The 24,232-nt window shown below is 39.1% G+C and overlaps 3 protein-coding genes across 4 annotated transcripts; 2 read left to right on the top strand and 1 right to left on the bottom strand.

Moving 5' to 3' along the window:
• Positions 8,226-10,944, top strand: LOC109726353 (pentatricopeptide repeat-containing protein At3g26540). The gene has a single exon (XM_020255890.1). The coding sequence runs from the start codon at positions 8,226-8,228 to the stop codon at positions 10,356-10,358; it is 2,133 nt and encodes a 710-aa protein (XP_020111479.1). The 3' UTR covers positions 10,359-10,944.
• On the bottom strand, positions 11,100-13,540 carry LOC109726822 (pentatricopeptide repeat-containing protein At2g13600-like). The gene has a single exon (XM_020256623.1). It carries the CDS (start codon positions 13,282-13,284, stop codon positions 11,563-11,565), a length of 1,722 nt encoding a protein of 573 aa, XP_020112212.1. The 5' UTR covers positions 13,285-13,540; the 3' UTR covers positions 11,100-11,562.
• LOC109726821 (TOM1-like protein 2) lies at positions 16,881-23,135 on the top strand. 2 transcript variants are annotated; one of them, XM_020256621.1, is made up of 10 exons: positions 16,881-16,958; positions 17,256-17,376; positions 18,250-18,328; positions 18,453-18,551; positions 18,649-18,762; positions 19,179-19,330; positions 20,316-20,397; positions 20,895-20,980; positions 21,375-21,623; positions 21,977-23,135. In XM_020256621.1, the coding sequence occupies exons 1-10, from the start codon at positions 16,925-16,927 to the stop codon at positions 22,698-22,700; spliced, it is 1,740 nt and encodes a 579-aa protein (XP_020112210.1). In that variant the 5' UTR covers positions 16,881-16,924; the 3' UTR covers positions 22,701-23,135. The 2 variants fall into 2 exon arrangements, with proteins under 2 accessions (XP_020112210.1, XP_020112211.1); XM_020256622.1 differs by lacking the exon at positions 16,881-16,958 and adding an exon at positions 17,669-18,020.

The following is a 24,232-nucleotide window of genomic DNA, read 5'->3' on the forward strand; positions in this document are numbered from 1 at the left end:
ATTTCGATTCTTTTACACCGTTAAACTAGCAAGTATCACATACCGGCCGTTAAAAATTGTCAATTTTGTGAGCTATTGATCGTAAGGTAAATGATAATTACGATATCATTTTCCTAGTGAACGAAGGGGCTCAAAATCAACGGCTGAAAATAAAAATCTTACAAAATGTAATAATATAACATTAAAATTTTAAATCAAAGATATTGATCTTGTTTTATATAGTATAAAGAATTTTCTATCAAAATTTCACGTGATTTGGATATTTCTACACCGTTAAACTTGCAAACGGCTCACTACGGCCATTGAAATTTGTTGATTTTGAGCCCATTCGATCACTCTATATATATATAGAGTGAGGCTACTATGCTATCGGAAGCACGGAGCCTTCCGTGCTTCCAGCTCGTTTTCGATGTTGCGACTTTCGAATCGTCGATCGGCTCCGTTAAACTTGATCTAGAGTATTTGAAGTACCTAGAAAATAAATTTTATGATTTTACGATATCATTTGCCTAGTGAACGAAGGGGCTCAAAATCAACGGCTGAAAATAAAAATCTTACAAAATGTAATAATATGACATTAAAATTTTAAATCAAAGATATTGATCTTGTTTTATATAGTATAAAGAATTTTCTATCAAAATTTCACGTGATTTGGATATTTCTACACCGTTAAACTTGCAAACGGCTCACTACGGCCATTGAAATTTGTTGATTTTGAGCCCATTCNTATATATATATATATATATATATATATATATATAGAGAGAGAGAGAGAGAGAGAGAGAGAGAGAGAGAGAGAGAGAGAGAGAGAGAGTCCGGCTACTATGCTATCAATAGCGCGAAGCACTCAGTGCTACCAAGTTTTCCGCCGTTAGATCCACCCCTTTGATTATTTTCAGCCGTCAGATCATACTATTCAACCAACCACCTAATCAACCCTAGGGGACCCATATCATCCTAACCGCACATCTCTCAATCGAATGGCCGAAAACTTGGTAGCACCAATAATTTGGTGCTATTAATAGCATAGTAACCTAGTTCTATATATATATATGTATAGTGTAGAGCTACTATGCTATCAGAAGTATAAAATAGTTGGTGCTTTCGATTTTTTAGCCATTGGATCAAAAATTCTACGGTTAGGATGATAGCGGTCCCCTTAGCGTTGAGTGGTCCCCATTAGTTAATAATATTAATCTAATGGTTAGAAATAATCAATGGGGTTGATCTAAGGGCTAAAAAATTGAAAACACCAACTACTTTATGCTTCCGATAACATAGTAGCTCTACTATATATATATATATATATATACGATATATATATAGTATATCGGCTTGGTATGACTTAGGTAGTACGGAGCGCCTACCAAATTCTTTTCAATAATGTAGCTTCCAAATCGACGATCGGCTCCGTTAGACTTGATTACACTATTGAAAGTATTTGGAAACTAAATTTTATAATTTTCAACATCATTTACCTATCAAATAAGCAGTCTAAAAATAAACGGCTAAAAATAAAATCTCATAAAAAATGATGATAAAGACTTGAATTTAGATCAGAGTTAGCTAATCTTACTTCTAAATAGTGAAAAGAATTTCTATAAAAATTTCATCAGATTTGGATTGTTTTATACCGTTAAATTCACAAACGCATCACATTGACATTAAAATTGTTAATTTGAGACCTTGTGATCACTAGCCAAATGATATCGAAAAATTATGATATTTAGTTTCCAAATACTTTTAATAATGTAGATCAAGTTTAACGGAACCGAACGTCAATTTGGAAGCCGCATAATTGAAAACAACTTGGTAGCACGGGGGTCTCCGTGCTACCGATAGAATGCCAACCATATATATATATATATATATATATATATATATATATATATCTATAACAAACACTTGGTGCTTATATATAAATTTTTTGATGTGGAAGTAAAGCACTTGCTCATTCAACTTTAATTTCTTTGTAGTAAAATCAAAAGTATCTATGAATATGAGAACTCATTTCAATTTACTTTAGATAGCTATAACTGCAGAATTGGAGCCAAACATGCACTTACTCTTGTCTAGCTAAATTTTGTCAATCTCAAAGTGCAGTAAATCTATGAATCAACTAATATATAATCTGGTAGCTGTTAGTGGGCTAGACTTATGCTGTTAACATCTCATTTAATTATATCTATGCATGTCAAAATCTGACTCATCAATCACACTTTTCAGAATACTTTACAAGGAGACAACTAATTAGCATCATCATAAAATATGTGTACATCATCAACTAAATATTGGCACTCAATCAATGGTCAATGGACATGGCATATATGCACCTAATGATGCTGACCTAGGAATCCATCACACGAAATTAAGGAAACAAAGATATATATATATATAGAGAGAGAGAGAGAGAGAGAGAGTAGGGCTATTATATTTTTATGAATATAGAGTTCTTTGTACTCATAAGTTGTTTTCGATGTTGGGGTTTTCAAATCAACGATCCACACCGTTAAACATGATTTAGAGTATTTGAAACTTCTAGAAACTAAATTTCGTAATTTTCGAAATTATTATAAAGTCCATCAAGCGGATATAAAATAAACGGTCAAAATCGAACGACATCCTAAAAATGGATGATCGGATCGTTCAATTTAAGATCGGAGCTATTGATCTTTATCTAGATAGTGAATAGAATTTCTATAAAAAATTCTATCTATTCCGATTCTTTTACACTGTTAATCTAGCAAGTATTTCATACCGGCCGTTAAAAATTATCAATTTTGTGACATTTTGATTGTAAAATAAATGATGTCGAAAAATTATAAAATTTGATTTCTAAAAATTTTAAATGCTCTAAATAATGTTTAACAGTATGGATCATTGATTCGGAAGCTCTATCATCGAAAATGATTTATGAGTACGAGAATGATCGTACTCATGATAAGAGTATAGTAGCTGGACTTCTTACGATCAATGGTCATGGGCCATAAACTTCCAAGAAACCCTAGCATTGATTTGATTGAGAGACTCCACTTTATGTCACTCATGCATTAATTCTACATGTATAAGATGCATGTACCGCAAATCGTGTTGTGTTTTTGTGAAATGAATCAGCAAATGACAGGAATTGTTTTCACTTTAAAAAGTTGTTTAGTTGGAAGTGTCCAATGTCAACTTCTGCGTGATTATAAAGCTTGAGTTGGATGCATGTTGTATTACAAGATGAAAAAGATAATTAATATGCATCATTTAGTGATGGGGATATTTATTAATATGGAGATGTCGAAAAGATTTGAAATTTAATTTCTAAATACTTCAAGTGATATAGATCATGCTCAACGGTGCCGATCATCGATTTGAAAGCTCCATCATCAAAAACAAATGGGTGGCAACGGAGCTCGTTTGTTACCGATAGCATTCCAGCTCAACTCTATATATATATATATAGAGAGAGAGAGCTAGTCTCCTATACTATCTATAGTACCAGGGCTCAGGTACTATAGTCTCGTTTTCGATTTTAGGGTATTCAAATCAACGATCCACACCGTTAAAACTGATCTAGAATATTTAAAATTTTAGAAATAAAATTTTATATTTATTTATGATCAAACCATTTCAAAATTGTCAATTTTTAATGACTACTATGGCGAGTTTGGAGTTTAACGGTGTAGAAGAATCTAAATTTCTTCAAATTTTAATAGAAAATACTTTAAACTATCTAGATTAAGGTTAACATTCTTGATCTTGAATTTAAAAGTCTTATTCTCAAATTTAAAGATTATTCAATTTCTACCGTCCATTTTGACATAATTTATTTACTAAGTAAACGATGTCGAAAAAAACTAAAATTTTATTCCTAAGAACTTCATATATCCTAAATCATATTTAACGGTGTGAATTGTTAATTTGAACACCCTAAGATCGAAAACAAGACTATAGTACCGGAGTTTCGGTACAATAGATAGTATAGTAGTCTAATTATATATATATATATATATATATATATATATATATATATATATATATATGTTGGAATACTATTAATAGTAAAACGCTCTTTTGCTATCAAGTGTTTAACCTTTGGATGAAAAATTGTAGGGTCAAGATGATATTAGTCGGTTAGAGTTGAGTGGTCCCCCTAGGGATGAGTGGTCCCCACTGGGTTATAGTATTTAATCCAATGGTTAGAAATAATGGAAAGAGTTGATCCAAAGGCTAAAAAACTGATAGCAACAATAAAATTTTGCTACTAATAGTAGCCCAGTCCAACTATATATATATATATATGTGTGTGTGTGTGTGTGTGTGAGTGTGCAAGCTAGTGCTAATGTGTCCCAAACTCTAATAGCAATCATTAAAGCACAAGTCCACATATACTCACTACAACTCTCTCTCTCTCTCTCTCTCTCTCTCTCTCTTTGTAGTAGGAGAAAATTAAATACTTGTGTGGTGCTTCATTATAAGAGGACATGAAATATACATAAAGGGTTTCATTTCATTGTGCAAAAAAGGGCCAAAAAAAAGTGGCAGAGGGGTGCAACTTACTAGTGTTAGTGGTGATATAACACACGTGGGGCAACAAAGATCACACGAGCCCCACTTTAGGGTTTTCTATTCTGTGACGTAGAAGTGACGCAATCTTCTCATCCAAATTTACTTTTCCTTTTCTATTTTTACCTTTTTATTATTATTTTTTTTTTTAGAGATAAGTAGCACGCTACCCCGCTTCGTTTATTTCATTTAGAAATAAACTTAGCTGAAAATGTGAATCAACTATAATTCGAACTTGAGACCTCGGGTACCAACCATCAAGCTCTATGCCACTTGCTCTAGGAACGGTCGGTTATTTTTCCTTTTTAATTAAGACATGCCGTAGACAGCCCCAAAACACACACAATTCATATCCTCATTGAATATACTACTATGTATGTGGTAAGTACAAAGTATATATTGAAGTATCGTTCTTAAACAGCTTAAATTTATATAAATAATGTCATGTATCATCACCGAAAAAGATCTTTAAGCTCAAATTTTCTTCGATTCCTATTCTTGTTTAATAATTCTTTTTTCATTTAATTCTGCAACATTCTAAATTTTATTTCTAGTATGCTTAATTCTCTTAATTTCTTATACTTAACCGTCCTCTAAAATAATATAACTAAATTAAGAGAATTTTAGTCCTATTATATCTTAATATATCAGACTTTTAAATTCTATGAGTGTCCCAAATTTAAACCTATATCTTAGACATAGCAAAAAGTCTTCATATGGCAGTACAAATGTATATAATTTTCTAGTAGTCTAAATTTTTTGAAATAGATGATTATATCTCTCATAATTTTGCATAAAACTATTAGCCAAAAAATCAATCCGATAGGAAACGACTGAGGATTTATATTTAACACTTCTGCTAACGTCCATGATGAGAATAAAAGATATGAGGAATTGATTGGGAGGTACAAAATGAAGATATATATGTAAGCCATTCAATTTCAAGATGGAGATGTGAACTTAAGATTTTACAGAACTAATTAAAAGAGTTGTAAAATTAGTTTTGATATTATATTTTTTAAAAGATCTATCTGAGGGAAAACAGTATGAAACTACACTTTAGCAGGAATTAATGGTGATGATGATGCTTCTTCTAGAGGAGGTGTGATGCTTGTGGAGATCCCATCCATTATTTCTGGGAGCAGATGATGAGATAGGGTTTGCAGAGAAGTAGCATTGAGACATCATCCACTTTTGGTTGTGAAACAAACCTCTTTTTGCTACCATTTTTTCTACCAAGTACTTTTTTGCTCAACCAAGTATGGGCAAAGCAATTGCTGGAACTGCCACACCATTATTAAAAGAGTTTTGAGTGCTTCTCTCTCTCTCTCTCTCTCTCTCTCTCTCTCTCTATTTGAGGAGTTAGAAGGGAATTGGGAGATCTCTTTGGGTGCAATTCATGCCACCATTTTGATATTAGTGGATCACTTGAGAGATGAGCACTTTATCTATTTGTTTGCTAGTGTAGGCTAGTGCACAAGGTAATCTATCTATCCACCACTTAGGCTCCAAGGAGGATAAAAAATGGATTCCAATTTCACCCAAAAAACAAAAGTAATTAAAGAGGTAATATATATATATATAGAGAGAGAGGGAGAGAGAGAAAGAGAGAGTCTGGCTGGGATACTGTCGATAACACCAAGGATTTGGTGCTATCGAGTTTTCCACCGTTAGGTTTAACTCTTTAATTATTTTTACCCGTTAAATTATACTATTCAACTAATCACTTACTCAATCCTAGGAGGCCCATATCATCCTAACCACACATTTCTCAATCCAAGGGTTAAAAAACTAATAGCACCAATAGCTTGGTGCTATTGATAGTATTCCAGCCTAGTTTTATATATATATATAGAGTAGGGCTAGAATACTTTTACAAGTATCACCCAAGTGATACTTGTGTGTTTTTAGCCCTTGGATGGAGAGATGTGAGGTTGAGATGATGGTGGTAGGTGGTGGTAGGTGGTGGTAGGTGGAATAGTGTTTGATCCAAGGGCTATTTATAATTAAAAAGTAAATCCAATGGCTAAAAACGTGATAGCAACATGGAGATGATACTCGTAAAAGTATCCTAGATCAACTCTATATATATATATATATATATATATATATATATATATATATAGTTAGGCTCTTACACTTTCAAAAATACAAAAGCCTCCATTCCCGTAAGAAACCAAATTTTATAATTTTTTGACTTTATTTACGTAGTGAAAGAGTAGTCTCAAAATGAACGACTGAAAATAAAAATCTCATAAAAAACGGTGATAAAAGATTCAAATTTCGAATTGAAAGTATTGATCTTACTTTTGATGTCAAGGAGAATTTTCTATTAAAGTTTCATATAATTTGAATTGTTATACACCGTTGAACTTACAAATGTACCACATCGGTTATTAAAATAATTATTTTTGAGACCATTTGATCACTCGGTAAATGATGTCGAAAAATTATGAAATATGGTTTCTAAATAATTCTAATAGCATGGATCATATCTAACGAAGCCGATCGTCGATTCGGATGTCTTATCATCGAAAATAACTTACAAGTATGGAGTCCTCCGTACTTTCAAAAGCATAGGAGTCGTACTCTATATATATATAAAGGTTTTGATTCTATGTTAGCGAATTTCATGATTTAGATTTAGCAAATTTATTGCTGTGACAAAGCATATATGCATCTTTCAAAGATATGAAGTTTTCAAAAGCCACAGTTTTGTTGTTTAGTATTCATTGCTATAACTAATTAATCAAAAACCTTTTCAAAAAACCAAAAAAAAAAAAAAAACTATTTGAAAACAAAATAGTGAAAGTCACCTTCAATTATTTAACAAAAGTGCAATTTGTTTATCCAATTACTGGGCTATCGATCGATGGATGAGCCAACTATATATTGAATTCAAATTTTAAGCAATTAAACTTGTTATGATTTGTTTGTGTGCAAAACCAAGAAATTAAGGGAAAAAAGAAAACTAGTTTAGATTCAATTTAAATTTGCTTTGGTGATTTATGCAATCAATGACTTGCTAATAGTTGCGGGTCATCAAGGCCCAAAACTTTTCGGGTAACGCAAATCCGACCCGGCCCGGCCCGGCCCGTAAAAGCAACCTACATTTTTCGGTCGAAATTGATCGAGCCAGGTCAGGTCAGGTCAGGTCAGGTCAGGTCAATTAACAAAACCTCGAATCCAAGCTCTGTTCAAAATGATCGAGCGAGGTCGGGTCGGGTCGGATCAATCGAAGAAGAGAAAAGGCCCGACCCATTTCGTTGGGTCTACATTTGGTGTGGTGGACCAGGTTCACCCAGCTCTTTCCTATGAATTGGTAAAATCGATAGAGACCCCTCAGCAAAAGGAAATTCTGAAGTAGCTCCCTCAACTTTTGATTTGTTGAAATTGCGTAATTTAAGTTTTTTAAAAAATAAAAATCTTATCAAATTTATTAATAGTTGTATCAAATTTAAAACTTTAATCACTTGTTAGCACATAAAAGTAGATCAATTAGATAACTAATGGACTCAATGAATTTGACAAAATTTGTAACTTTTAAGTCAGTATTTTAAGTTCAAATAATAATTAAAAAGTTAAAGGGTCTCAATCAAAAAGTAAAAATAGTTGAGGGGGTTATTTCATTTCATTTCCTACATGCTCCTCCTCCTCCTCGCCGAGCTCCTCCCATGGCGGCCTCCGCCGCCTCTTCCTCCTCCTCCCTCCGCAGCCGCCTCCTCCACTCCACCACCACCACCTCCATCTTCTCCTTCCTCAACTCCGGCGACCTCTCCGGCGCCCTCTCCGCCGCCGCCGCCGCTGCCGCACCGCTCCCCTCCACCGCCCTCCTCCGCCTCCTCCTCCTCTGCTCCCACCGCCGCTCCCTCCCCTCCGCGCTCACCGCCACCTCCCTCCTCCCACTCTCCCCTTCCCCCTCCTCCACCTTCCTCCTCAACCGCGCCATCGAGACCCTCGCCCTCTGCGGCGGCCTCGCCCACGCTCGCGCCCTGTTCGACGAAATGCCCCGCCGCGACGGTGGCTCCTGGAACGCCCTCCTCGCCGCCCACGCCCGCGCCGCGCGCCCCGCCGACGCCCTCGCCCTCTTCGCCCGCATGCGCTCCTCCGGAATCAGCCCTAAAGGCGTCACCTTTGCCTCCGCGCTGAGCTGCTGCGCCGACCTCTCCGACCTCTCCTTCGCTGCGCAGCTCCACGGCCTCCTCCTCAAGCTCGGCTTTGGCTGCAACATCATCCTCTGCACCGCCCTCGTCGACGTCTACGGGAAATGCCGCGTTGTCGACGATGCACGCAAGGCGTTCGAATCAATGCCGAGCCCGAATCCGGTCTCTTGGAACGTGATCATTCGCCGGTACCTCGAAGTGGGCCGAGGAGACGACGCCATTTTAATGTTCTTTAGAATGATTCAGACGGGCGCCGTCGTGCCTTTGAATTTTACCGTCTCTAACGCTCTTCTTGCTTGCTCCGATCAGTCGGCGCTGATCGAGGGGAGCTTGATACATGGAATGGTTGTAAAGATCGGTTACGACCACGATGCTCTCGTCAGGAACTCGATTGTTGAAATGTATGCAAAGTGCGGGGCTCTTCGCGATGCTCGTAGACTCTTTGATGTTTCCGGTGGAAAAGACGTTGTGTTGTGGACTTCGATTGTGTCGGGTTATGTGTCGCGCGGGAGGATCAGCGAGGCGGAGGAGTTGTTCGAACAAATGCCCGAGCGAAATGTGGTGTCTTGGAATGCAATGTTCGCGGGCTACGCCCAATGGTCTTCGTGGGAAAAGGTTTTCTATTTGTTTCATAGGATGAGGAAGGAAACAGAAGAAATAGATCTCGTCACCCTCGGTTTGATTCTGAATGCTTGCGCCAACCTATTCGATCTCGAGAAAGGGAGACAAGTTCACGGCTTCGCTTATCGGCGTGGCTTTTCCTTCGATCTCTTTTTTAGCAATGCACTCCTGGGAATGTATGCCAAGTGCGGGCGTCTAAGAAGCGCCGAGATCTTATTCTCGAAGCTGGGTCCTAACAGGGATAGAGTTTCATGGAACTCTCTGATCTCAGGGTATGAGCGCCATTGCCGGAGTGAAGAGGCCTTGAACGCTCTCACCGTGATGCAGTCGGAGGCTTGTCCTAATAATTCGACATTTAGCTCAGCCTTAGCCGCTTGCGCGAACATCTTTGTGCTCGACCAGGGGAAGCAAATTCACGGGAACATGATAAGGAATGGGTTCGAAATCGATGACATAGTTAGGGCAGCATTAGTTGACATGTACTCCAAGTGCAGGTTGATAGATTATTCAATTAGGGTTTTTAAAGAGAGGCGATCGGAGGATGTGGTCGTTTGGAATTCGATGATACTAGGGTGTGCTCACAATGCGAGAGGTGAGTACGGTCTTGAGTTGTTCGAAGAGATGAGAGGCCATGGGATTAAAGCAGACAATGTTACTTTTGTTGGTGCTTTGCTTGCTTGCATAAGCGAAGGGTATGTTAACCTGGGACAAACCTACTTTAATTTGATGAGTGAAGAATATGGTATTATACCTCGCATCGAGCATTACAAGTGTATGATTGAACTGTTTGGCAAGCATGGGTTCATGGTTGAGCTCGAGGAGTTTGTGGAACGAATGCCGTTTGAGCCAACTATTGCGATGTGGACCAGGATCTTCGACTCTTGTCGAGAATATGGGAATAGAAGGTTGGGGGAAAGGGCTGCGAGGTGCATTAATGAGTCTAACCCCTTAAATCCGGTTCGATTTGAGGTCCTTAATTCTGAATCAGATTTGGCTCTGAGAGAATCGATGGATTGCACGTAAAAACTATGGATCGAGGTCAATTTCAGTGTATAGATTCATCGAAGGGCCCAAATGCGGATAAATATGCGATAGCTCAGGAAAATTCCGGTGAGATGAAGCTGCAGCATTTTAAAGGATTGTGCACCGCACACTTCTAGCCATTCATTTTATCTCCAGCTTCAGGCCCACCACATACAGAAGATCATCGATGAGGGTGTAGCCTTCATTAGCGGACAAAAGGGTCGTCCTTGTCTCGAAAATCTCTTTAGTTTTCGATCAAGAGCGCAAAACTTTCAAATTTCGACCGATTTTGGAGTGTGCTTAAATGGCAAGTACCGCGCATGATTCTCGAATTTGCAACTTTCACGGACAGTAGTGCGGAAGATAGAATCTGAGAGATCTCGAAGGAAGCCGATCATGCTGAGGTACGAAGTAAGAAAGGTAACAAGAACATATGTTATCACAACTATCAGCAAACAAAGTCTATCTGATTAGTGCTATGTCATATGATAACTACATTTTTCCATACATGTTTTTGTCATTTTTGTTTTTGTGTACAAATTTAGAATCCTTTTAAGTGATGTGACCAAATGAACTATGTTTGGTATCTCCCTTGCCAAAGTTGTAACCTTTTCACTTGTTTTATTGATAAACCATATAGTCATTGAGGGGCAAATTGTTACATACAATACCTTTTTACTAACATAAGTTGACAAACAATGATTGGGATAAATAATAAAGCAAGAATACAAAACCTCCAACTGATCGAAAAAAGAAACATCATTAGTAGAAGATAAATAATGAGTTCCAAAATTTTGATATTAGAATGCTACATCTTTTCCACACATCTCATGCTTGGAATGTTCCGTTCTTGTCGGTAAACTTCGACCACATAAGCAACTCATAATAAATGCTTTCTATATACATATCCGCATCCTTTTCGCAGTTGAATTCGTAGGGGACTCAGTATTCTTGTGAGTTTAAAATGAATCAGAGATGATCTGATTCTCTAGAACCAAGCGAAAGATCCCCAGGTCAAGGGATTTGAATACACACTGTAGAGAAAAGAGATAACACATTCCTCACAAGAACTGTTTGCCACATCCGTCGCACTCGTCACCCTCTTATAACCAGATTTCATCAGCAGGCCATTGATTTGGATAACATGGTATCGTAGCTGATCGTAAGATCTTCGGTTCTGTGATTGGTTAAATAGGTTAACACCTTAGTTTTCACATGCAACAAACTCATATTGCACACAATCTCTCACTCCTTTCATTTCATCAACAAGAAGTTCAATCATACCATATATCTCCTCTCCTTCACAATGAGACTTATCACTTGCCACAAACACATGCTTGACACTCCTCACCTCAATCCAGCTACAAGCTTGGTCCTTCTTCAAACCCTTCCCCTTCATGAGTGCCCTAATTCGTCGCGCATCGTCCCAATGACCCGCCGCCGCATAAATGTTGGACAACATGACATACCTCGCCCCGTTCTCCGGCTCTAGCTGGATGAGATGATCCGCAGCTCTCTCCGCAAGCTCCACATTCCCGTGCACCCGGCACGCACCCAGCAATGCTCCCCATGTCCCGGCGGTGCCCAATCCGCTTCTCGACGGCAAACTTTCTATGAACTTCGTGGCCTCTTCTAGTTGGCAGTTCCTGCCAAGAGTATCGATGAAGGCCGCAAAGTGCTCGGGCCTCGGCTGTAATCCATACTTCTCCATTAAATCCAGGGCTCGCCGCCCTTCGGAAACCAACCCGGTGTGGCTACACGCGGCGAGCACGCCGAGAAACGTGACGTGGGTCGGTGCAACGCCGGCTCCTAACATCCTTTCAAACATGGCTAGCGATTGCGTTCCATAACCGTTGTTAGCAAACCCGGTAACCATGGAGTTCCAGGACACGAAATCCTTCTCCGGCATCTCATCGAACAGGCCCACCGCGGACGCCATGTTTCCACATTTCGCGTACATGTCAATCAAAGCATTGTGTATGAAGATGTTGAATTGCTCCGAATTGACGAACCTTCTTAGCACGAAACCATGCATTTGCTTCCCTCGCGCGATGAGCCCCGACATTGCGCACGCTCCCAAAGCCGACACCAGCGTGAACGGGGTCGGCTCGGCCCCTTCTCCCAACATCTTCTCGAACAGCTCCAATGCTGCTTCCTCCTCCCCATTCTGCTCGTGCCCGGAAATGAGTGCCGTCCACGAGACCGCGTCCCGCTCCGGAATCCGGTCGAACACCCGAACGGCGTCCTCCAATAGCCGAGCCCACGCGTACGCTGCGATCAAAGAGGTCCACGAGACGGAATCCCTAACAGTCATATGATCGAACACCCGGCGCGCATCGTCGGGGCTGTTACACTTGCCGTAAGAGTCGACCACCGCGTTGCACATGATGAGGTTCATCTCCAACCCGGAGACCACCGCGGCGCCGTGGAGCTGGCGCAGGGGCTGCAGGGCGCCCAAACTGGCGCAGGCGGCGGCGGCGCCGACGACGGTGAAGCGGTCGACAGCGACGGCGGGCCCCAAGGCGCGATCTTTGAGCAATTGGGCGAAGATTCGCAGGGCGCGGCGGGGGTGGCCGAGGTGGGAGAGGGCGGAGATGAGGGTGTTGTAGGAGACGAGGTTTCGCGCGGGCATTTCGTCGAACAGGCGGAGGGCGCGGGGGAGGGTGCGCTGGGATCGGGCGAGCGCGGCGAGGAGGGTGTTGTAGGAGTGGGCGTTCTTGAAGGGGAGGTCGCCGAACGCCGCCTCCGCCGCGGTGGTCTCCGGCGCGGCGGCGGAGGAGTAGAGGGAGATGAGGCGGTTGGAGAGGAGGGTGTGGTGGGTGAGGGCGGATTTGAGGAGGAGGGCGTGGAGGGCGCGGCCGCGGCGGAGGTCGGAGGACGAGACGAAGAGGTCGAGGAGGGGGAGGACGCCGGAGACGGTGATCATGGCGACGGCGGAGGCGGAGGCGGCGGCGATGGGCGGCGCCGCCGCCGCGCATGGTCGGTGGAGGAGGAGGAGGGGCTTTCCCGAGGTTTTGCAGTAAACGTGCACTTCGTGTAGCGAATCAACACCGTCGATCAGTCCATCAGCTCGAATCTTAAAGCCTTTTTTTTTTCATATTTTAAGAGGATTTTTTATTTTTAAAGAACTAAACTCTATTTTATTAGCTGATGTAATAGGATTCGCATTTTCGCATTCTAGACCTTTTTGACCAATAAATTATTTTTTTTTTTCAAGAACAAAAAAAACACTGACCGCCCCTAAAGCAAATGACAAAAGATTTGATAGTTGATTTCCGAGGTCCCAAATTTGAATTCTAGTTGATTCACATTTTACTGATGCTCTACATTACTCGGCCATCTAAGCTCTAGATTTTTTTAATAGTACCGAAATAAAAATGAAACTTTCTTTACTACTCAGTTTATTTTTGGTTCAGTTTGTTTCAATTGCTTTCGCTTGATCATCATTTTATTTTGGATTTTTTTTTGCATTTGACCTCTTCAAAATAGTCCATTAAATTTATAATTACAATTTTGATCCTATTCCTGTCATGCAAGTGTCGCATCAGCAGCACGCCAGCTGAGTGAAGAGAGGTATTAAGTTAAACACAGTGAATCATTCACTATATTCAAACATAATAGAACACGGTGTTCTATACTTATATTTTTCTTATTCAATATTTATATTTTTTTTGCAATATATATATATATATATATATATATATATATATATATATATATATATTTTAGTCACGATGAACCATGAATTATCGTGTTTAACTTATTCCCGCATCTCCACCTTATGAGGATCAAAATGGCAACCTAAGAGGGGGGGTGAATTAGGTTTCTAAAATAAAAATCCAAATAATCAAGCAAATTAAAAAACCGATGCAAATAAAAGAAATGCAAACTCGAAAAGCACACGATCAATTTGTTTCGAGGTTCGGCACTTTGCCTACGTCCCCGCCAACTTCTCAACACTCGAGAATGTTGGATCTCCACTAGATGATGCTTTTGCGGGCAAGCACCAAGCCTTCACATCAACTCCTTCTTCTTTCAAGCTTCAAGAATTTGCTTTTCTCTCTTTTTACAAGATTAAATCTCACTACAAGTTTCACTCAAGTTTAGAGAGAGAATTGAGAGCTAAGAGTATTAAGATCACTGAAGTTTTTAAGCTCAAATGAACTATCAAGTTGTTACCAAGTGAGGCCTCAATACCATCTATTTATAGCCTCGGACAGATCTGTCAGTTGTACTTTCGGGCGCCCACAAACTGTTTCCGGGCGCCCAGAAGTTTGTGCACGCCAGCTGCTTGTCGGACCACGTGCGCCGCTTTTCTTGACTTTGTATGTTTGGGCCGTCAAAAATTTGTGGGCGCCCAGATCTCGAGGAACAGCTTTTCTGACACGCGCAGCTTTTCTTGACTTCGTAAGTTCTGGGCCGTCAAAAGTTGTGGGCGCACAGAACACGAGGAACAGCTTTTCTGACACGCGCCGCTTCCTCTGGATTTGGGCCGTCAGAAAGTTGTGGGCGCCCAGATCTCGAGGGACAACTTTCAAAAGTTGTGGGCGCTCAGAAAGTCGTGCTGACTTTCTTGCCAGACAGCCCAGATTGCGTGCGCCGCTGCTTCCACAAAATCTGGGCGCCCAGATTTTGCGCCGCCTGTTGTCGCAACCTGTCAAGTCAAACAGTCTTTGTGTTTCTGGATCACCCGAACAGCAAACAGGCAGGATCCAAAAGGTCTCAAAAGATTCGGATCCACTTTCGGGCGCCCAGAACAGGGTCCAGAAATTGCAACTTTACAGAACACAGAATTTGAGCAATTTTTGAATATTTAAAAGTCCTTTTCACCTAATCATAAATTTAGAATTTTGTTTAAGTGATCTATAAGGTGATAAGATGAATAGTTTAAACTTAACTCAAAGTTTCTCACTCTAATCATAAGCATAATATTAATCAATTAAGAATGGAGAGAGTGAGTTTGTCTATTTGACAAAAGAAGCAGACACAGCTTCAAGAGGTGAAGCTTGGTGCCAGAATATTGCCCATCTTGAATCCTTTTTGAAGAATAGAGAGATCTAAAACACAAGACTCAAGATAAAAAGATTAGTTCAATAATCGTGATTATTTGTTATCATCAAAATCTAATAGACGATTAGGGCCACTAGGCCAACACCTTACACGCATGGCGTTTACGCCTGCGTGGTGGAGATCTAACCAAAATTATAATTATAAATTTGATAGGATTATTTGTTAAAATTATTTTTTTGAGGGGGCCGAATGCAAAAAAAAACCCTTTTATTTTTTTTTTCTACAGTTTTTCTATATTTCAGCTTAATATTTTGGATTAGATTTCAAGCTGTTTAACAATTTCGTTAACTCCAATGTCTAATCCTATTGGTTTGGTAGGCTAATTATTATAATAATACAAATATTAAGAAATTAATTAAGATAAAGTCACTCTCAACCAAAAAGTAAAAAAAAGAGCATCTTCAAATCACATCAATTAAAAAAAAAAAAAAAAGACAAAAACCACCCATGTAGTTCTGCACTTTTTTTTTATTTAAGTGTTTTATGATTTAAAGTGTCTTAATTTAGTATTTTCTGATTTCATTTCCTCTTTTTTCGGTCTTTCTATTTACTTTTCGTTAAATTATATACAAAAATTTCAGATACCACACATATAGTTTATCGAATATTCACTTTAATATTCTTTAGTTTTAATTTTATTACTCATTTAACGGAAAAAATTAGTAGAGAGGATAACAAAAAGAAAAAAATAAAACTATATGGTACGAAAGTGATATACTTTAAATTTAAGTGAGACAGTGCGAAATCACGGGGGTGGAATTTGAAGTTTTCCATTAAAACCACCCCTATGGTTTCACACTAATCACTTTGGTACCCTATAGTTTAAAGTGTATCAAATTAGTGTCCTATGATTTTATTTTTATCTTTTTGTCAGCTTCTTCGTTAATATTTTATTAAATTATATATAAAAAACTTCATATACCGCATCCAGGTTTATCGAATATTTACTTTAGTACCCTTTAGTTTTAACTTTGTCACTGATTTAATGACAAAAAAAAATAAAATTGATAAAAAAAAAGATAAAAATAAAACCACAACACTAAATTGATATAGTTTAAACTCTAAGGTACTAAAGTAAAAAAAAGCGAAATTATAGGGGTGGAATTTGAAGTTTCCCATTAAAAAAAACAAGTAGAATAAGTGCAAACGAATTAGTCCATTTTCGCGTTTTTTCTCGTTTTCAATTCAACCTCATTTTTCTCTCTCTTCTTTCTCTCTCTAATATATATTTATTAAAAAAAGAGTCTCCGTTCCCACGACGACTTTTTTCGCCCTTGTATATATAAACTCCCCTCGAAGATAAACCCTCTTCCCCTTCGATCCCCTCTCTCTCTCTCTCTCTCTCTCTCTCTCTCTCTCTCTCTCTTTCTCGGCATCTTTCTCTCTCTCCTCCGACAGGTAGGGCTTTTTCTCTCTCTCTCTCTCGAACTCCGCCCCGCGCGATCTCTTCGTGAATCGCGAATTCTCGTGCAGGAGTGGTTGTTTCGGTCGATTCGATGCCCGGATCGGTTCCCGCCTCGAATCTGGGGAGTACGCGTTCCGGATCTGTGCGTTTGACTGAAAAGATGGGAAATTTGGGGGGGTTTTGTTGGTTTTCTTGCTTTGATCTCGGAATTTGAGCTGTAATTTGGTTTGAGGCTTTCTGGTCGGAGGTGGTGGGTCTGTAGTGTTCGATCCGGGGTTTAATTGCTGTTTTTTTGGGGGGTTGATGATTGTTTTGGGGGATTAGGTCGAAAAGCTCGAGTTTTTAGGGTTTTCTTTTTTGGGGGGGTGGGGGGGATTTGGTGTGTGGTTCAGATGATGATAGGGTTTGTTTGGTTATCGTAGGTGGGGGTTTCGCGATGGCGAACGCGGTGGCGTGCGTGGAGAGGGCGACAAGCGACATGCTCATCGGTCCAGATTGGGCGGTCAATATCGAGCTCTGCGACGTTATTAACATGGAACCTGCGTATGATCCTTCTCTTTGGTCACTCTTTTAGGGTTTTGTTTTTTCTAATATTTTCCCTTACTTTGCATGTGCATATGTTTTGTTTGTCAAAATGAGGGGCTGATTGGAGAAGACCCCTGAAGCTTGGATCTTTGATCCACAATATATGCTTTGTGCAACTGCAAACTGCAAACTGCAAACTGCAAACTACAATTTGAATTTAAAAAACCAATTTTGTAAACCTTCTGAAATTGAGATTGACTCTATAATAAGGGAAATCTAAAGCAGCTGCGGGCTGGTTGGCTTGCTGCAGCTTCTGTAGGGGTGATTGAGTTTAGCTGTGAGAAGAAGCTAATGCCGGGCAAACAAAGGCATCTCTTGGAGACGGGCGAAAGTTTCAAATTGGAGCTTTTGTTAATGATGAGTGAAAGCTCACCAGTCCCAATAAAAGCTCTGGACATTTTGTTTGCAGCGGTCTTCTTCGTTGTAGAGAAGATGCTCTAGAACCCTAGCTGGAGTTGTACGCAGAAATGTTGTTTGAGTAGAGCTGCTCAAAAAAGTGTCGACAACTTTTTCATCAAAAGTTCATATAGGATCAGTGCTTTCACTGTGCCTCTGGGGATTATTTGAGCATTAACTCCCGGCATTTGGTCTTATACTGCCTGGTATGCTTGTTCTGATGTTGAATGCAGTTAAGTATTTGGTTTGCATTCGCAAATAGGATATATTTTCTCCTTGAAATGCCTATGTTATGTGTCGTAGGAAAAGGTTACCCCTAACCAACCATGTGGTAGTTGTTTATTTTGTGTAGTTCTTTAAGTCAAAAGTTTCTTATTTCACAATGCTGTTGACTGATGTATTATTCACTAATAGTGAATACTTAATGAACTGCAGGCAAACAAAGGATGCAATTAAGGCACTTAAGAAGCGTCTAGCAAGCAAGAATCCCAAAATACAACTTCTCGCTCTCTTTGTGAGTACATAAGAAAATTTATTCTTTTGAGATGGCCATTTCTGTAGCAATAATTTGGCAATATAGCATTTTTTTATCTACTCTGTCGCTGTTAATTTGTATTAATTATGAAATGACACATTAGGTGTTGGAGACTTTAAGCAAAAATTGTGGGGATATTGTCCACCAGCAAATTGCAGAACGTGATATATTACAAGAAATGGTGAAGATAGTGAAGAAAAAGGCATGAACCACAACCCATCAATATCAGAACCTGGCAACTTTACATCTTTTCTAGTAAATTATGGCTCTATAAAATAACTTTGTGTTCACTTTTGCAGCCAGACTTAAGTGTGAGAGAGAAGATCTTGGTTCTGATAGACACATGGCAAGATGCTTTGGGGGGGCCAGGTGCAAAGTATCCCCAGTACCGTGCAGCATACCAAGAACTTAGGGTAAAGCCTCTTTCTTGATCTTAGCTTGATGACATTTTCACATATGTACCCCTGAAAAATCATCTATTAACATATACTGGTCCTTGAAAGCTGAGTTTGTTCGCATATACCTTTATACTTACAAAACAGAGTTCATAGCATAGTTTCATGATACTCTAATGTCTTTTTAAGTTTTATTCGATGGTCCTCTAATGTCTTTTGAGGGCCCATTGTTCGTATATTTGATGTTTACAGCTATAACGTTGTATACAACTGTTTGATCTCTGACTTTGTCAGAGTCTAGGTGGTTTATATGTTTGAGTGTCCTCATGTGTTTCTTGATAACATTTGGATTATCATTTTTCTCATGATCGACTTAGTTTCTATGCATCGATTAACTGGTGACATAAGAAAACTTGTTGTTCTTCGTATTGTAGGCTGCCGGAGTAGAATTTCCACCTCGCACAGAAGATGCAGCTCCATTGTTTGCCCCTCCCCAAAGTCAGCCAATTCGGCATCAGCCCGCCGTGCCACACTATGAGGATGCAGCTTTAGGAGCGTCTCTTCATGCTGATGCTTCTACTCTAAGGTATCTTCTTTGTTTACTCCAACATTGTTCTTAATCATACTCAACTTGGTCTCTGTTTTTAACCTCTTTGTTTGACCTATTCAGATGAAAAACTAATGTCTTCATGTGTTCAAAGTGTTCTTTTACGAGTTCTTTTAGCCTATAATTTGTTCATCGTTTTATGATAAAAAGGATATTTCTTAATACTAGCAAATGAGGATTGCACTAGTAACTGAACACCAAGATCTGTCCTCATCGTATCTTATGTAATCAAGTGTATATCTGAGCATCTAGGTTCCTTTAATTGTTTGCTGCTCAGAGAAATGAATTTATGATGCAATTATGCAAAATAAACTGGAATCCGGAGTGACTGTGGGATGGAGAAGTTCAACAGTTTTATTGTAATTACTTAGGCATCAGAGACCGGAATAGTTGCTTTGGAGGACTGAAGATGATGGTATATGTTCATGTATAATACGGAAACTTTTTTGGTCGAATAATTCTGCGTTAGTAGCATTTTCTGCTTAAAATTCCCTATTAGCAGTTCCTTTTTTTTGAAATTTTTGCTTAACATGCATATTAGTTTTCTCCCAGGGGACATTTTCTTATGATGTGAAATGATAATGTTGCCTTTATTCGAACAGTTCGTCTTTTGCGATGTCTTTGTGTACTTCTACTGAACATTTCTACGTGATTGTTTATTGTACACATTCACATTTCTTTGCCTTCTTTGCAGCCATAAGCAAATTTTTTTCTTCATTGAGAAGTCAGTTGATAAATAATATGCATATCTAGTTCCACGATTTGTTTTATCTATGTTAGGAGCAAAAAGTACCTAGCTCCCCCAAAACTAACTAGATAATCTGCTTCAGAAATAGGTGAAATGTATGAATGCACCGATCACTGAGCTGTTTGTTGTTGTTAAAAATTTTAATGTATTTTGACTGCTTCCAAATTCCTTGCTCTGAATTGTGGAATAATTAGTGTTTATTTCATGTTGATGCAGCTCGGAAGAAATTCAGACTGCTCGAGGGATAGCAGATGTATTATCTGACATGTTGAACGCATTGGATCATAATAACCCAGAGGTACTTATTTTCTTTATATTGCTCTGGAATTATAACCACTCTTACTTTGGACAGTTTACTTTGGAATTATTAGTAGATTTTACTCACTCTTGTTGCTCAGATGATATGCTAATGATCTGAATGTATATAATGGCATTGACAAATGCCAATACCTTTATGGAGACTCAATATTGTTTTTTATACTTTGTCCTTTTATCTGTGCAAATAATTTGCCTAGGAATGTAAATATATAGTATTCGCTTTATCCTCCATCTGCTTAAGAATTCACTATAATATGCAATTTTATTAAGGTCATAAATTAATATTTGACAATTACTTCAACAGAAAATGATAGAGTGGTTTTCAGCTGTTATTCATACTAGCAAAATTGTTGCAGCATCTTTTTGTGTGATCAAGTATCATTAGCTTTCGTGCAACTTTTTTTTTATTCTTGTAGATCAAATTAAAGCATTCCGCATTGCGATCTAATGATTTATGCCATATGCCTCTTAAATTAGGGTGTGAAACAAGAAGTCATTGTCGAGCTTGTCGAGCAGTGCCGCACCTACGAAAAGCGTGTTATGAATTTAGTGAATAACACTGGGTATGGATGCATTTCTCCTAGTCTTAATTTATATTAGTTAAAATTGTGCATACTTTACCAGGATTATATTACATTCTTAATAGGGTACCTGAATTTGTAAAATTTTTATTTTGTTTCGTAAACCTCCACTATATTTGATAAGTTATGGTGTTTGCAAGCTGTAATCTGATGGAATATTCTGTCACTTGACCGAATATTCAATATCTGTTTTGAGAGAAAATCTGCATCAAAACTACTAAAATGCTCGGCATTAAAAAAAAAAATTTAAGTTTTAAAAGTTCGGGTACCCATCTCAGAATGTGCTATAGTTCAAGTAAGATTTATATGCCTTTACTTATGCATTATCTGGTGGAATAGCATCATGTTGATATTTTTATTGTTCTGAATTTGGCAGAGATGAGAGCCTTCTATTTCAGGCCCTGGCTCTAAATGATGACCTTCAACGTGTGCTTCAAAGGCACGACAATATAGCAAAAGGAACTCTCACTGTTGGAGCTGCTGCTACTTCCTTTGCTCCTCCTGCCACTGTAGGCCAAGGAACTCCTCCCGCTTCCAGAAGTACAGCTCCGTCAGTTACCCCTCTTGTTAATGTCAACCACGAGGAGGATGAGTCCGAGGATGATTTTTCCCAGCTTTCACGCAGGTGAAATAACGACATTTCTGATCCTTCCAATAGATGTCCTTAAAATTCCTATGAGGACAGAGAGTGCGCACGCCCGTGCACTCTCCCCAACACCACCCTGGCGTCATGTCATGCAATTCAGCTTTAGCAATCCTATTATTAACTAAGGGGCTTTCCATCATTTTCATTAGGAACTGCCGTTTAATTCAAGCACATCATAGTCATTTAGTCACGCGACTCGTCACACAACTAGAAATATCTTTATTCACGATATGTTCAACGAGTCACATGACTATCACATGATAGTTTGTATTTTCCCATTTGACGATCTCACATGCTCTTTCTATGTTTTTCTTTTTCGTGCATTATTCCAGGACGGCAAGGGATAGCACACCAGTGCAAAGTGGGAAATCTCCTATTACAAAGAAAGAAAGAGTGTACACAAGTCCTCTTATTCCTCCGCCGCCATCGGCAAAGAACCCGGTCAGCACCGAGTCTTCAATGGTGGATTATCTGAGTGGCGATCTCTACAAATCTGGAAAGCCGTCGGAAAAATCTTCCCCTCCCTCTTCCACTCCGCCTTCGGCATTCTATAGCCCGCCGAAATACGATGAGCCTCTTCCAAAGGCCGAAAGCCCACTCAAATATGACGTGCCTCTTCCGAAGACCTATAGCCCACCCAAGTATGATGGGGCCGCGCCTCCTCCGAAGACCTATAGCCCACCCAAATACGACGAGCCCGCACCTCTTCAGAAGGCGAAATCCGTCGATGAGAATTTTCAGAAAGCTTCCTGGGACGCACAACCTTCGGGTTCTTTACCTCCACCCCCAGCAAAATATGGCCAGAGACAACAATACTTTGAACAGCAACAGGCATCGCCTGGTGGGCTATCGGGAAGTGCTTACAACGGGCTGGCAATGCAAGCCCGGAATTTGTCGCTTAATGACAGAAGCACTTCTTTAGACTCGCAGGAGCTGTCCTCGCCCGCAAAACAGGAAAAACCCGACGACTTGCTTTTCAAAGATCTCGTGGACTTCGCAAGGGCCAAATCTTCGTCCCCTTCGACGAAGCCCCCCAACAGTCGCAGGACCCGGTGAGCGGACTCACTCATTCCCAGGTTTGACGCCGTCTTACTGTTTATATAATTTGTTCTTTATCAGTGTCTTGTATGAAACAAAAGAGGAGTCTAGTTTAGCCGCATAATAAAAGAGGGATTTTTGTTATGGTTTGGATTTGGCTTTCGCAGTCGGGTTATTTCATGAGATTGTGTATATCCTGTTTAGAATAGCATCGATGAGCCGATACAGTACTGTGTTTTTATACTCGGTTTACTCGTTATGTGCTCTTATTTTCACGTCCGCGCCACCGTCGCATGCCGCGGCTATTCCCATCTCTATTATTTGTTGGCTGCTGCTGTGTATGAAAGTATTGTGAGAAACTTACACATTGGTATCATGCTCAAATTCTGAAACTCATGATAGTGTTCTTACCAAGTTGATGTTGATGGTGAATGTAATATCTTTATTTTTATTTTTCGCCCCTCCCTTGTTTCTTTAACAAGATTTACTCACCATGTTCTTGCTTGGAATTTGCTGTATATGGAGTTATTAGGATATATGATTAAACCCTTAACATTGATCCAACCCCTTTTCTCACTCTTAAGATGTTTGTGCTCTTTTATTTTCTCCGCAACACAAAGTTACTGAGAGAAACTCAAAATCGACATATGTAACGATCCGATTCGTTAGCAATAATAATTCGTTGGGTTTTAAACCATCAGTCCAAAATGCTTAAAATTCAGTTTGATTATGTCTAGTTTAATTAAAATTTATATATTTTCATATTTAGTCATAACTATCCGATGTGGAACTATGAGGGTGTCACAATACAGTACAAACTTACTGCTATAAACGAGTTCTTTTTTTTTAAAGTTAACGCGGCTAATATGATTGTTGAACATGAATAATGCATCTATTTTATGTAATTTTAGATGAGTGGATAATCATTAAGAGGACACAAATGTCAACTACTTGTGACTTAAAGATTCCACGTACTTTCGGTTCAAAACAATCTGTCTCTTTGTTTTACATCTATCTATTCCGTTTATTTCTTATATTTTATATCAAAAATAACCTTCAAAATATTGAAAATATATTAAAATTTTATTTTTTTCTTATAAAAAAAGTCAGAGCCATTTGGTCATTTTGCTCTCTTCATTAAAGCCTCATCTCCAAAAATATTTTTAAAATTTTAAAAGGTCAAAATATATACTTTTAAAAGTCAGAAAGAAAAAAAAAAATAGAAAAGCAAGTATTTACAATTTTTTTTTTTTTGGCAATTTAGCCAAAAAAAAAATAAATTGTGAAAAATGCAAAAGAGTGCAGGGTAGCACGTTGGCACGAATGTCAAAGTAGGGTTTGGCAACACCGCGCCAGAAGTGGCCCTGACTCGACCAAATATTTCAAGGATCAACATTTTTGACCCGACCAGATTCTGTCTCGTCAATTCCTCCGAAATTTCGCAACCCAAACATTAAATTAAATAAAACTGTGCACGAAACAGCTTGTTTTAATTATCTAAATTTATCTGCGTTTCTAATTGCTTTTTCAGTTTGAATGTAGATCGAAAT

The sequence above is a fragment of the Ananas comosus genome, linkage group 21 (assembly GCF_001540865.1).
Source record: "Ananas comosus cultivar F153 linkage group 21, ASM154086v1, whole genome shotgun sequence".
Taxonomy (NCBI): Eukaryota; Viridiplantae; Streptophyta; class Magnoliopsida; order Poales; family Bromeliaceae; genus Ananas; species Ananas comosus.